We start from the raw sequence: 14,420 nt of genomic DNA on the forward strand, positions 1-14,420 counted from the left end.
GTAAGGTGCCACAGACAGTCTATTTATTGGGCTGGGGGGCTGTTTGTGCCTCTGCCGTACTGGGAATGCCAGGGCGTAAAAATCCGGTGTCACGAGACAGTCACTATTTATTGGGCTGGGGAGGCTGTTTGTGCCTCTTGGTACTGGGAATGCGCAGGGGGGCTGTAGGTGGAAACAGACAGTCACTATTTTTGGGCTGGGGGGCTGTTTGTGCCTCTGGGTAGATATGCCAGTAACTGGGGCTCTAGGATGCCACAGGACAGATCACTATTTATTGGGCTGGGGGGGACTGTTTGTGCCATCTAGTACTGGGAATGCCAGCGGCTAAGGTTTCACAACAGTCACATAATTTAACTGGGCAATGCCAGGGGGGCCTGTAAAGGGCCACCAGACAGTTCAACGTATTTATTGCGGCTGGCCCGGCTGTTTGTGCCTCTGGACTGGGAATGCCAGGGGGCAGAGACAGTCACTATTTATTGGGCTGGGTGGGGCTGTTTGTTGCTCTGGTTTACTCGGAATGCTAGGGGCTGTGCTTGCCACAGACAGTCACTTATTTATGCGGCTGGGTGGCAGTTATGTTGCCTCTGAAGTGTACTCGGGAATTGCCAGGGCTGTAAGCTGCCACAGACAGTCACTATTTATTGGGCTGGGGGGCTGTTTGTGCCTCTGGGGTACTGGGAATGCCAGGGCGGGCTGTAGTGCCCACAGAACACTTTCCACTATTTATTGGGCTGGGGGGGCTGTTTGTTGTCCTCTGGTACTGCCAGGGGGCGTGTAAGGTGCCACAGCACAGCACTATTTATTGGGCTGGGGGGGGGCTGTTGGCCTTGGGGGGTACTGGGAATGCCAGGGGGGCTGTAAGGTGCCACTCAGACAGTCACTATTTATGGGGCTGCGGGGGGCTGTTTGTTCCTTGCTGGGGTACTGGGTGCCAGCTTTAATGGCTGCACAGACAGTCACTATTGATTGGGCTGGGGGGGCTGTTTTTGGCCTTCTGTACTTGGGGAATGCCAGGGGCTGTAAGTGCCACAGACAGTCTACGTATTTATTGCGTGCTGGGGGGCTGATTGTCCTCTGGGTACTGGAATGCCAGGGGGCTGTTAAGGGTGCCACAAGACAGTCATTATTTATGGGCTGGGGGGGCTGTTTGTCTTCTGGGGTACTGGGGATGCCAGTGGGGCTGTAAGGTGCCACGCAGTCACTATTTAATGTGCCTTGTGTACTGGGAATGCCAGTCGGCTGTAAGTGCCACAGACAGTCACTATTATTTGGCTGGCGGTGTGGCGCTCTTGTGTACTGGGTAATGCGCATGGGGCTGTAAGGTGTCTCAGACATCACTGGGCTGGAGGGGCTGTTTGTGCCTCTGGGTACTGGGAATGCCAGGGGGGGCTGCTAAGGTGAAACAGACAGTCACTAATTTATGGGCTGGGGGGGCTGTTTGTGCCTCTGGGTACTGGGAATGCCGGGGGGGCTGTAAGGTGCCACAGACAGTCACTATTTATGGGGGGGCTGTTTGGGCCTTGGGGTAGTTACAATGCCAGTGCAGATATAAGGGGGCCCAGCTGAACTGGGATTGGATAATGAAACTGACAGGGCATTGTAATAAGAGGGGCGGGGATTGGCCAGTTGGGTATATATGCCCACACAATGGCAGCACTAGTAAGGGGCACAATATTCCCACCCCTGTAGGTACCGTTACCCACATAAACATACAGACACACAACCTGACAGACAGGGAGAGAGAGACAGACAGACAGACAGGGAGAGTGAGAGAGAGACAGACAGAGAGAGAGTGAGAGAGAGACAGTCGGAGAGAGAGAGAGACAGTCGGAGAGAGAGTGAGAGAGAGACAGACAGACAGACAGAGAGAGACAGTCGGAGAGAGAGAGACAGTCGGAGAGAGGGAGAGATAAGGAGAGAGAGGGCGCTGGGAGCAGAGCGCAGCCCCGGACGGAGCAGGAAGCAGTGAGAGGGGGTGAGGGAGGATCTGCAGCCGGTACAGCCCCCAACCATCCCTCCTACAGGAGAAGCAGCAGCAGCAGCAGCAGCCCAGTAATCCCATCCCCTCCTCTCCCCTAATCTCCCCGGGATCTCAACAAAAGCCCTCGCCTGTCTCTGCCCTCCCCTGGCACTGCCAGCCTGCCCGCCTGCCTGCACTCCTGCCCGGGCACTGCCAGCCGCCTGCACCATGGGGGACAAAGGAACCAGGTCAGTAGCTGCTCCCCTTGTATTTCCCTATTGCCCCTGGCACTGCTGGGGTTAACTGCATTCTGTACCCCAGCTCCTTTCTTGCCATCACTGGGGGTGCCTAGAAATCCTTATTGCCTTCCCTGGGGCTGCTGAATTCCTCCCCTCTTGGCACTATTGGGGGTAGGTATAAATCCTTATTGTGCCCTTTGGGGTTTCCCCCTCTTAGGGGTTAACTGCACCGTGCCGCTGGCACTTGTCCCTGGTACAGAGGTGACAGTTGGCAGCGGCTGGGACATTACGATGCTACAGGCAAAATGCTTTGGAATTCAGGGTGTTGTGAAACTACAATTTCACCCCACTGCCCTAGTGCCTGGGACTTGTAGTTGCACAACTACCCCCTGCCCCTCTATATCGCCCGGCTCTGGGCTCCCCACAGGTTGTGGGTGCAGGGTGGGTGCTATTGGGTGGGTTGTTGACATTAGAGAATTTGAGGAAGTCGGACTTGTTCTCACACTTCCCCCTGCCCCGGGGCTCAATGGAACAGCCCAGGATCGTGTCCCATCATTCCCTGGGACTCCCCGCCGATCCCAAGAGCTTCCCATTTATTCCTATGGGCCCCATACAAAGTGCAAGGCAGGGGTTAACTCATGATTTGGGCAAGAAACTGCACTTTTGTTTACCTTGTTCCCTATTGGGTAGAATCTGTTGACCCCCAGTTGTGCCTTTGGGTGGGGGGCACAGTGAATATTGTGGGGATATTCCTTGTCCTTAATGGATAGGGATGATTTTGGGGGGAAAAACTACAGATAATATTGTTCTTATTGGTCATTTCCAGCCAGTTACCTGCACTATCAGTTCTCACTACAGATCAGTAAATTCACTGTTATGGCTTTGGGGGGGGTCTGTGCCTTTAAGAGATGTCTGAAAGCGACAGCGGCTGCCAATATCCATGACTGAAACCCCCAGCAGAAGGCATTTTGGTTCTCCTAGTCCTCCCATCTGATAGGGCGGCTGCCAGTACCATGTGACCCTAACCCTAAGCCCAATAACCATTGCCTTTCTACCTTTATTACTGGTTGGCTGCTCTTTCACCCAGCGCGGCGACCTTCCAGCAACGAGGGAGCTTATTGGTACAAATGATTTTGCTCTTCAGAACACAAAGTGGAAACTAGGGCAACGTAGAGTTAAAGAAATGATATTGGATATTAATTAGAGATGGGCAGCAGGGCGGGGGTTAAATTGGCCTGACTTGTGCTCAGTGCAGGTGTATTGAGGGGCCCTGAGTTACCCAGATACATTCACTGTAATCATAGGGGAGTCAAGGTGTTGCAGAACTACATTTCTCACTTTGCTTTGTCCAATAAGGTGCAAGGATTTCCCCCTATGTGAGTGTATAGGGTATTATTTACTGCTCGTGACCCATTGCTACTGTGCCGTAAGCTCCGCAGCAGGGGTTAAATGCGACCAATGGAAGAAGCCAAACAAACACAGCCCCCCCCCTCCGCCTGTCTCAGATCTGTCCTTCCCAGAGACATTCCTGCTTTATGGATCTCTCTCTACTTGAAAAATTCAGCCCCTAATTCTGATCACCCCCCCCCCCAACACTGTGTCATGGTTACTAATTGCCAACTGATTGCTGGCTGACAGTTAGAACCTTCTCCTTCCATTCAATTGGTCATTCTTTTTCTGAGGGGGGGGGGGATTCTAGAAAGCACCTCATTACTGACTCTCAGCAACCATCATCTCCAGTCTATAGAATGGGGGGGGTTGGTATACATGGGATACCTCTAGATGTTGTGCAACTACAACTGCAAGTGGCGTTTATGTTGTTTTGTTCTGTGGCTATTCATTTTGGAATGTAAACTGTTATTTGGTTTCTATGGTGATTAATCTGGGGAAACAGGCAAGGGTCGGAATGACAGGCTAAAAGATTAATAGGGGAAGAGAAAGATAATTCAGTGGACCATAGCAACCAGGTGGTCTTTTAAAAGCAAGGTGGTATAAAGAGGATGTCTTTTCATAAACCAAGGTTTGCCTTCCCCTGCTATAGTGTGTAGGTACTGGGGATAAAGAGTAGAGTAGCCTTCCCCTGCTATAGTGTGTAGGTTCTGGGGATAAAGAGTAGAGTAGCCTTCCCCTGCTATAGTGTGTAGGTACTGGGGATAAAGAGTAGAGTAGCCTTCCCCTGCTATAGTGTGTAGGTTCTGGGGATAAAGAGTAGAGTAGCCTTCCCCTGCTATAGTGTGTAGGTTCTGAGGATAAAGAGTAGAGTAGCCTTCCCCTGCTATAGTGTGTAGGTACTGGGGATAAAGAGTAGAGTAGCCTTCCCCTGCTATAGTGTGTAGGTTCAGGGGATAAAGAGTAGAGTAGCCTTCCCCTGCTATAGTGTGTAGGTTCTGGGGATAAAGAGTAGAGTAGTCTTCCCCTGCTATAGTGTGTAGGTTCTGGGGATAAAGAGTAGAGTAGCCTTCCCCTGCTATAGTGTGTAGGTTCTGGGGATAAAGAGTAGAGTAGCCTTCCCCTGCTATAGTGTGTAGGTATGGGGATAAAGAGTAGAGTAGCCTTCCCCTGCTATAGTGTGTAGGTTCTGGGGATAAAGAGTAGAGTAGCCTTCCCCTGCTATAGTGTGTAGGTACTGGGGATAAAGAGTAGAGTAGCCTTCCCCTGCTATAGTGTGTAGGTTCTGTGGATAAAGAGTAGAGTAGCCTTCCCCTGCTATAGTGTGTAGGTTCTGAGGATAAAGAGTAGAGTAGCCTTCCCCTGCTATAGTGTGTAGGTTCCTGAGGATAAAGAGTAGAGTAGCCTCCCCTGCTATAGTGTGTAGGTTCTGGGGATAAAGAGTAGAGTAGTCTTCCCCTGCTATAGTGTGTAGGTACTGGGGATAAAGAGTAGAGTAGCCTTCCCCTGCTATAGTGTGTAGGTTCTGGGGATAAAGAGTAGAGTAACCTTCCCCTGCTATAGTGTGTAGGTTCTGAGGATAAAGAGTAGAGTAGCCTCCCCTGCTATAGTGTGTAGGTTCTGGGGATAAAGAGTAGAGTAGTCTTCCCCTGCTATAGTGTGTAGGTACTGGGGATAAAGAGTAGAGTAGCCTCCCTGCTATAGTGTGTAGGTTCTGGGGATAAAGAGTAGAGTAACCTTCCCCTGCTATAGTGTGTAGGTACTGGGGATAAAGAGTAGAGTAACCTTCCCCTGCTATAGTGTGTAGGTACTGGGGATAAAGAGTAGAGTAGCCTTCCCCTGCTATAGTGTGTAGATACTGAGGATAAAGAGTAGAGTAGCCTTCCCCTGCTATAGTGTGTAGGTACTGGGGATAAAGAGTAGAGTAACCTTCCCCTGCTATAGTGTGTAGGTACTGAGGATAAAGAGTAGAGTAGCCTTCCCCTGCTATAGTGTTTAGATACTGAGGATAAAGAGTAGAGTATAGCCTTCCCCTGCTATAGTGTGTAGGTACTGAGGATAAAGAGTAGAGTAGCCTTCCCTGCTATAGTGTGTAGGTTCTGAGGATAAAGAGTAGAGTAGCCTTCCCCTGCTATAGTGTGTAGGTTCTGGGGATAAAGAGTAGCCTTCCCCTGCTATAGTGTGTAGGTACTGGGGATAAAGAGTAAAGTAGCCTTCCCCTGCTATAGTGTGTAGGTACTGAGGATAAAGAGTAGAGTAGCCTTCCCTGCTGTAGTGTGTAGGTTCTGAGGATAAAGAGTAGAGTAGCCTTCCCCTGCTATAGTGTGTAGGTACTGAGGATAAAGAGTAGAGTAGCCTTCCCCTGCTATAGTGTGTAGGTACTGAGGATAAAGAGTAGAGTAGCCTTCCCTGCTATAGTGTGTAGGTTCTGAGGATAAAGAGTAGAGTAGCCTTCCCCTGCTATAGTGTGTAGGTTCTGAGGATAAAGAGTAGAGTAGCCTTCCCCTGCTATAGTGTGTAGGTACTGAGGATAAAGAGTAGAGTAGCCTTCCCCTGCTATAGTGTGTAGATACTGAGGATAAAGAGTAGAGTAGCCTTCCCCTGCTATAGTGTGTAGATACTGAGGATAAAGAGTAGAGTAGCCTTCCCCTGCTATAGTGTGTAGGTACTGAGGATAAAGAGTAGAGTAGCCTTCCCCTGCTATAGTGTGTAGGTACTGGGGATAAAGAGTAGAGTAGCCTCCCCTGCTATAGTGTGTAGGTACTGAGGATAAAGAGTAGAGTAGCCTTTCCCTGCTATAGTATGTAGATACTGAGGATAAAGAGTAGAGTAGCCTTCCCCTGCTATAGTGTGTAGATACTGGGGATAAAGAGTAGAGTAGCCTCCCCTGCTATAGTGTGTAGGTTCTGAGGATAAAAGAGTAGAGTAGCCTTCCCCCTGCTATAGTGTGTAGGTACTGAGGATAAAGAAGTAGAGTAGCCTTCCCCTGCTATAGTGTGTAGATACTGAGGATAAAGAGTAGAGTAGCCTTCCCCTGCTATAGTGTGTAAGTACTGAGGATAAGAGTAGAAGTAGCCTTCCCCTGCTATAGTGTGTAGGTACTGAGGATAAAGAGTAGAGTAGCCTTCCCCTGCTATAGTTGTGTAGGTACTGGGGATAAAGAGTAGAGTAGCCTTCCCTGCTATAGTGTGTAGGTACTGAGGATAAAGAGTAGAGTAGCCTTCCCTGCTATAGTGTGTAGGTACTGGGATAAGAGTAGAGTAGCCTCCCCTGCATAGTGTGTAGGTTCTGGAAAGAGTAGAGTAGCCTTCCCCTGCTATAGTGTGTAGGTACTGGGGATAAAGAGTAGAGTAGCCTCCCCTGCTATAGTGTGTAGGTACTGAGGATAAAGAGTAGAGTAGCCTTCCCCTGCTATAGTGTGTAGGTTCTGGGGAAAAGAGTAGAGTAGCCTTCCCTGCTATAGTGTGTAGGTACTGAGGATAAAGAGTAGAGTAGCCTTCCCCTGCTATAGTGTGTAGATACTGAGGATAAAGAGTAGAGTAGCCTTCCCCTGCTATAGTGTGTAGATACTGGGGATAAAGAGTAGAGTAGCCTCCCCTGCTATAGTGTGTAGGTACTGGGGATAAAGAGTAGAGTAGCCTTCCCCTGCTATAGTGTGTAGGTTCTGGGGATAAAGAGTAGAGTAGCCTTCCCCTGCTATAGTGTGTAGGTACTGGGGATAAAGAGTAGAGTAGCCTTCCCCTGCTATAGTGTGTAGGTACTGAGGATAAAGAGTAGAGTAGCCTTCCCCTGCTATAGTGTGTAGATACTGAGGATAAAGAGTAGAGTAGCCTTCCCCTGCTATAGTGTGTAGGTACTGGGGATAAAGAGTAGAGTAGCCTTCCCCTGCTATAGTGTGTAGGTACTGGGGATAAAGAGTAGAGTAGCCTTCCCCTGCTATAGTGTGTAGGTACTGGGGATAAAGAGTAGAGTAGCCTCCCCTGCTATAGTGTGTAGATACTGAGGATAAAGAGTAGAGTAGCCTTCCCCTGCTATAGTGTGTAGGTACTGAGGATAAAGAGTAGAGTAGCCTTCCCCTGCTATAGTGTGTAGGTACTGAGGATAAAGAGTAGAGTAGCCTTCCCCTGCTATAGTGTGTAGGTACTGGGGATAAAGAGTAGAGTAGCCTTCCCCTGCTATAGTGTGTAGGTACTGGGGATAAAGAGTAGAGTAGCCTTCCCCTGCTATAGTGTGTAGGTACTGAGGATAAAGAGTAGAGTAGCCTTCCCCTGCTATAGTGTGTAGGTACTGGGGATAAAGAGTAGAGTAGCTTCCCCTGCTATATGTGTAGGTAACTGAGGATAAAGAGTAGAGTAGCCTTCCCCTGCTATAGTGTGTAGGTACTGAGGATAACAGAGTAGAGTAGCCTTCCCCTGCTATAGTGTGTAGGTACTGAGAGGATAAAGAGTAGAGTAACCTCCCCCTGCTATAGTGTGTAGGTACTAGGGGATAAGACGTAGAGTAGCCTTCCCCTGCTATAGTGTGTAGGTACTGAGGATAAAGAGTAGAGTAGCCCTGTCCCCTGCTATAGTGTGTAGGTACTGAGGATAAAGAGTAGAGTAGCTTCCTGCTATAGTGTGTAGGTACTGGGGATAAAGAGTAGAGTAGCCTTCCCCTGCTATAGTGTGTAGGTACTGAGGATAAAGAGTAGAGTAGCCTCCCTGCTATAGTGTGTAGGTACTAGGGGATAAAGAGTAGAGTAGCCTTCCCCTGCTATAGTGTGTAGGTACTGGGGATAAAGGTAGAGTAGCCTTCCCTGCTATAGTGTGTAGATACTGGGGATAAAGAGTAGAGTAGCCTTCCCCTGCTATAGTGTGTAGGTACTGAGGATAAAGAGTAGAGTAGCCTTCCCCTGCTATAGTGTGTAGGTACTGGGGATAAAGAGTAGAGTAACCTTCCCCTGCTATAGTGTGTAGGTACTGGGATAAAGAGTAGAGTAGCCTTCCCCTGCTATAGTGTGTAGGTACTGAGGATAAAGGAGTAGAGTAACCTTCCCTGCTATAGTGTGTAGGTACTGGGGATAAAGAGTAGAGTAGCCTTCCCCTGCTATAGTGTGTAGGTACTGAGGATAAAGAGTAGAGTAACCTTCCCCTGCTATAGTGTGTAGGTACTGAGGATAAAGAGTAGAGTAGCCTTCCCCTGCTATAGTGTGTAGGTACTGAGGATAAAGAGTAGAGTAACCTTCCCCTGCTATAGTGTGTAGGTACTGGGGATAAAGAGTAGAGTAGCCTTCCCCTGCTATAGTGTGTAGGTACTGAGGATAAAGAGTAGAGTAGCCTTCCCCTGCTATAGTGTGTAGGTACTGAGGATAAAGAGTAGAGTAGCCTTCCCCTGCTATAGTGTGTAGGTACTGAGGATAAAGAGTAGAGTAGCCTCCCCTGCTATAGTGTGTAGGTACTGAGGATAAAGAGTAGAGTAGCCTCCCCCTGCTATAGTGTGTAGGTTCTGAGGATAAAGAGTAGAGTAGCCTTCCCCTGCTATAGTGTGTAGGTACTGAGGATAAAGAGTAGAGTAGCCTTCCCCTGCTATAGTGTGTAGGTACTGAGGATAAAGAGTAGAGTAGCCTCCCTTGGAGCCGGTAGTATGTGATGTCTTGCTCGTCCGTATTTTCTCCACAATTCCTTCTCCTTTTACTTTGCCTTTAAAGTTGCGCAGTATTAAGTGTTTCTTTCAAAAGTCTTCAGTTTCAGTTTTGCCTGCAGCTGCCATTGTTGCTTTAGAGCAGCACAGACTCCCATAGGCCTCCTTTTGTGTTATTCCCCACAGCAGAAACCAATAGGGTTGAGATATGGCACCTTTGGGTTTAGTGTCAGTCATTCTGGACTCTGGTTTGTTTCGCAGATTAACTGTGATAACTGTCATATAGTGGAGTCATTGTAATTATCATTGGCAACTAAACGAGCGTCCCGTTGCCATTCAGGATTGGGTGCCAGCATGACATTAATTCAATTAAATAAATGATTAAATAGGCCCCTCCCTGCCCCCCCTGCCCCTCCTACACTCAGCCTGTTGCCTTTTTAATATTCTCCTCCCACACACAGTAGGATTCTGTCTGAGCCCCAATGGGATTATACTGTGTTTCTGTGCTGGTGTGGGCGGGGCTTGCAATGCAGCATCCAATAATATCCCACTGTAGGGGGTAACTGGGATCCATCTGTAGGGGGTAACTGGGATCCATCTGTAGGGGGTAACTGGGATCCATCTGTAGGGGGTAACTGGGATCCACTGTAGGGGGTAACTGGGATCCATCTGTAGGGGGTAACTGGGATCCATCTGTAGGGGGTAACTGGGATCCATACTGTGGGGGTAACTGGGATCCCATCTGTAGGGGGTAACTGGGATCCATCTGTAGGGGGTAAACTGGGATCATCCTGTAGGGGGTAACTGGGCATCCATCTGTAGGGGGTAACTGGGATCCATCTGTAGGGGGTAACTGGGATCCATCTGTAGGGGTAACTGGGATCCATCTGTAGGGGGTAACTGGATACATCTGTAGGGGTAACTGGGATCCATCTGTAGGGGGTAACTGGGATCCACCTGTAGGGGGTAACTGGGATCCACCTGTAGGGGGTAACTGGGATCCACCTGTAGGGGGTAACTGGGATCCACCTGTAGGGGGTAACTGGGATCCACCTGTAGGGGGTAACTGGATCCACCTGTAGGGGGTAACTGGGATCCACCTGTAGGGGGTAACTGGGATCCACCTGTAGGGGGTAACTGGGGATCCATCTGTAGGGGGTAACTGGGATTCCATCTGTAAGGGGGTAACTGGGATCCATCTGTAGGGGGGTAACTGGGATCCATCTGTAGGGGGTAACTGGGATCCATCTGTAACTGGGTGGGGGTAACTGGGATCCATCTGTAGGGGGTAACTGGGATCCATCTGTAACTGGGATCCATCTGTAGGGGGTAACTGGGATCCACCTGTAGGGGGTAACTGGGATCCACCTGTAGGGGGTAACTGGGATCCACCTGTAGGGGGTAACTGGGATCCACCTGTAAGGGTAACTGGGATCCATCTGTAGGGGTAACTGGGATCCATCTGTAGGGGGTAACTGGGATCCATCTGTAGGGGGTAACTGGGATCCATCTGTAGGGGTAAACTGGGATCTATCTGTAGGGGGTAACTGGGATCCATCTGTAGGGTAACTGGGATCCATCCTGTGGGGTAACTGGATCCTACTGTAGGGGGTAACTGGGATCCATCTTAGGGGGTAACTGGGAATCCATCTGTAGGGGGTAACTGGGATCCATCTGTAGGGGGTAACTGGGATCCATCTGTTAGGGGTAACTGGATCCATCTGTAGGGGTAACTGGGATCCATCTGTAGGGGTAACTGGGATCCATCTGTAGGGGAGTAACTGGGATCCATCTTTAGGGGGTAACTGGGATCCATCTGTAGGGGGTAACTGGGATCCACCTGTAGGGGGTAACTGGGATCCACCTGTAGGGGGTAACTGGGATCCACCTGTAGGGGGTAACTGGGATCCATCTATAGGGGGTAACTGGGATCCATCTATAGGGGGTAACTGGGATCCATCTGTAGGGGGTAACTGGGATCCACCTGTAGGGGGTAACTGGGATCCACCTGTAGGGGGTAACTGGGATCCACCTGTAGGGGGTAACTGGGATCCATCTATAGGGGGTAACTGGGATCCATCTATAGGGGGTAACTGGGATCCATCTGTAGGGGGTAACTGGGATCCATCTATAGGGGGTAACTGGGATCCATCTATAGGGGATAGCTGGAGCAGAGGCAGTGAGCATGCCCAGTAGGTCTCCATTGTTGGAGAGAGAAGGAGGGCTCAGAAAGCAGAAGGGGCGGGGCTTCATGATGCTTCTTGATTGGTGAGAAGCAGAAGAGAATTGTACAACGTAGCGGAATGTTTTGGCGCTGGGAGAATAATAATACAGGAATAGTACAGACCCGTATCTAAACCCTTAATGGGGCTCAATCAATAATTGGGTTATTTTCCCATGTAATTACTACTTGTATAAACACATTGGGTGCCTGGCCCTTTAAGAGAATCTTCCTTGCTATTTGGATTTGGGTTTGCTGTGAGGAACCTCCCGTGGTTCTGATAATGAAACACAGAATCACATTTGGATTTGGGGGAGGGGGGCTCATACTGTTCATTAAGCGAGCAGAACCCGGCTCTGTACTAGGGAACAGGAACACCCAAGCGCCGGCTCATAGCAACAACAATCCTGCTCCTTACATCTGTTTCTAATGCATTGTGTGTAGGGGGGTGTGGGGGGGTAGGGAATATGTGTGAGGGGTCCCAGGGGCCATTTACAGGGAGCAGTCTGTATGGGCAGGTAGGGACAGTGCTGCCTGATACACCTCTCCCTTCCCTGCACTGCTGGTTCTGACTCCTGATACAACTCCCCAATATCCATTCATCCCTCATTCTCACTGGGTTTATAGTTATGTGTAACTGTCACTGTGTCTGTCCCTTTCCCTTCCCTGCACTGCTGGTTCTGACTCCTGATACAACTCCCCAATACCCATTCATTCCTCATTCTCACTGGGTTTATAGTTATGTGTAACTGTCACTGTGTCTGTCCCTTTCCCTTCCCTGCACTGCTGGTTCTGACTCCTGATACAACTCCCCAATATCCATTCATCCCTCATTCTCACTGGGTTTATAGTTATGTGTAACTGTCACTGTGTCTGTCCCCTTTCCCTTCCCTGCACTGCTGGTTCTGACTCCTGATACAACTCCCCAATACCCATTCATTCCTCATTCTCACTGGGTTTATAGTTATGTGTAACTGTCACTGTGTCTGTCCCTTTCCCTTCCCTGCACTGCTGGTTCTGACTCCTGATACAACTCCCCAATATCCATTCATTCCTCATTCTCACTGGGTTTATAGTTATGTGTAACTGTCACTGTGTCTGTCCCTTTCCCTTCCCTGCACTGCTGGTTCTGACTCCTGATACAACTCCCCAATACCCATTCATCCCTCATTCTCACTGGGTTTATAGTTATGTGTAACTGTCACTGTGTCTGTCCCTTTCCCTTCCCTGCACTGCTGGTTCTGACTCCTGATACAACTCCCCAATACCCATTCATTCCTCATTCTCACTGGGTTTATAGTTATGTGTAACTGTCACTGTTGTCTGTCCCTTTCCCTTCCCTGCACTGCTGGTTCTGACTCCTGATACAACTCCCCAATATCCATTCATTCCTCATTCTCACTGGGTTTATAGTTATGTGTAACTGTCACTGTGTCTGTCCCTTTCCCTTCCCTGCACTGCTGGTTCTGACTCCTGATATAACTCCCCAATACCCATTCATCCCTCATTCTCACTGGGTTTATAGTTATGTGTAACTGTCACTGTGTCTGTCCCTTTCCCTTCCCTGCACTGCTGGTTCTGACTCCTGATACAACTTCCCAATATCCGGCCAATAGCAGGGCAGTAGCTTGGCTGCTCCCTGGAAGCTGCTGAGAGTTGCAGTTGTACAAGCCCTTTGTGCAGCTTATTTATAGCAATATGAGTGACATTCCATGGCTGCCGGTACCCCCCCCACACACTGTTGGTGCCGCACAAGGAGCACTTAAAAGCCTTAAGTGACTGAATTGCTGCTCCGCTAAGTGCGTCAGCGCTGCAGAAGAGGAGGAGTTAATGGCTCTGCAAATATTTAGAGTCCCGTGACCTTTCAGAGTGGGTTATTTAGTACATATATATATATAACACTCGCCTGTAGCGCAGTTTCACGTATCCCCCCCCCCCCACGCCTGCGAGGAATCCAAACTATGGGCCTGGAATGTTCATTAAAAAAGGGGGGAAACAATAATAACACAGATTATTGCCCCGTCGCCTTGTTATGGGGCAGTTGTTAGACTAGAGGATCCAATTGGAGTCGCCCTTACCCAGTACAGTATGGGGCTCTCTGAAATCCACTGTAGGCAGCAGCGTTACCTGCCGGACGAGTACATAGGGCCGGTGTTTAATTTACTGCCATATCTATATTATATCTATATTATATAGGTGTCGCCATCGGGGGGGTACATGGGGTATTGCTGCCATATCTATATTATATAGGTGTCGCCATCGGGGGGGTACATGGGGTATTGCTGCCATATCTATATTATATAGGTGTCGCCATCGGGGGGGTACATGGGGTATTGCTGCCCATATCTATATTATATAGGTGGTCGCCATCGGGGGGGTACATGGGGTATTGCTGCCATATCTATATTATATAGGTGTCGCCATCGGGGGGGATACAAGGGGTATTGCTGCCATATCTATATTATATAGGTGTCGCCATCGGGGGGTACATGGGGTATTGCTGGCCATATCTATATTATAATAGGTGTCGCCATCGGGGGGGGTACATGGGGTATTGCTGCCATATCTATATTATATAGGTGGTCGCGCATCGGGGGGTACAAGGGGTATTGGCTGCCATATCTATATTATATAGGTGTCGCCATCCGGGGGGGGTACATGAGGGTATTGCTGCCATATCTATATTATATAGGTGTCGCCATCGGGGGGGTACATGGGGTATTGCTGCCATATCTATATTATATAGGTGTCGCCATCGGGGGGGTACATGGGGTATTGCTGCCATATCTATATTATATAGGTGTCGCCATCGGGGGGGTACAAGGGGTATTGCTGCCATATCTATATTATATAGGTGTTGCCATCGGGGGGGTACAAGGGGTATTGCTGCCATATCTATATTATATAGGTGTCGCCATTGGGGGGGACATGGGGTATTACTGCCGGGGGTCCCATTGCAGAGGGGCCCCAAGAGATCCTTGTAGGAGGGTTT

At 49.3% G+C, this 14,420-nt stretch overlaps 1 protein-coding gene across 1 annotated transcript in view; it reads left to right on the top strand.

The window, feature by feature from the left end:
- The first annotated feature begins 1,932 nt into the window (after nucleotides 1-1,932).
- arrb1 (arrestin beta 1) overlaps nucleotides 1,933-14,420 on the top strand; it is a 100,138-nt gene continuing 87,650 nt past the window's right edge. Inside the window, exon 1 of the mRNA XM_031897390.1 lies at nucleotides 1,933-2,208. Coding sequence (XP_031753250.1) covers nucleotides 2,189-2,208 — 20 coding nt within the window. The 5' untranslated portion in view covers nucleotides 1,933-2,188. The remainder of the gene's footprint in view (nucleotides 2,209-14,420) is intronic.

Source organism: Xenopus tropicalis, chromosome 2, assembly GCF_000004195.4.
Source record: "Xenopus tropicalis strain Nigerian chromosome 2, UCB_Xtro_10.0, whole genome shotgun sequence".
Taxonomy (NCBI): Eukaryota; Metazoa; Chordata; class Amphibia; order Anura; family Pipidae; genus Xenopus; species Xenopus tropicalis.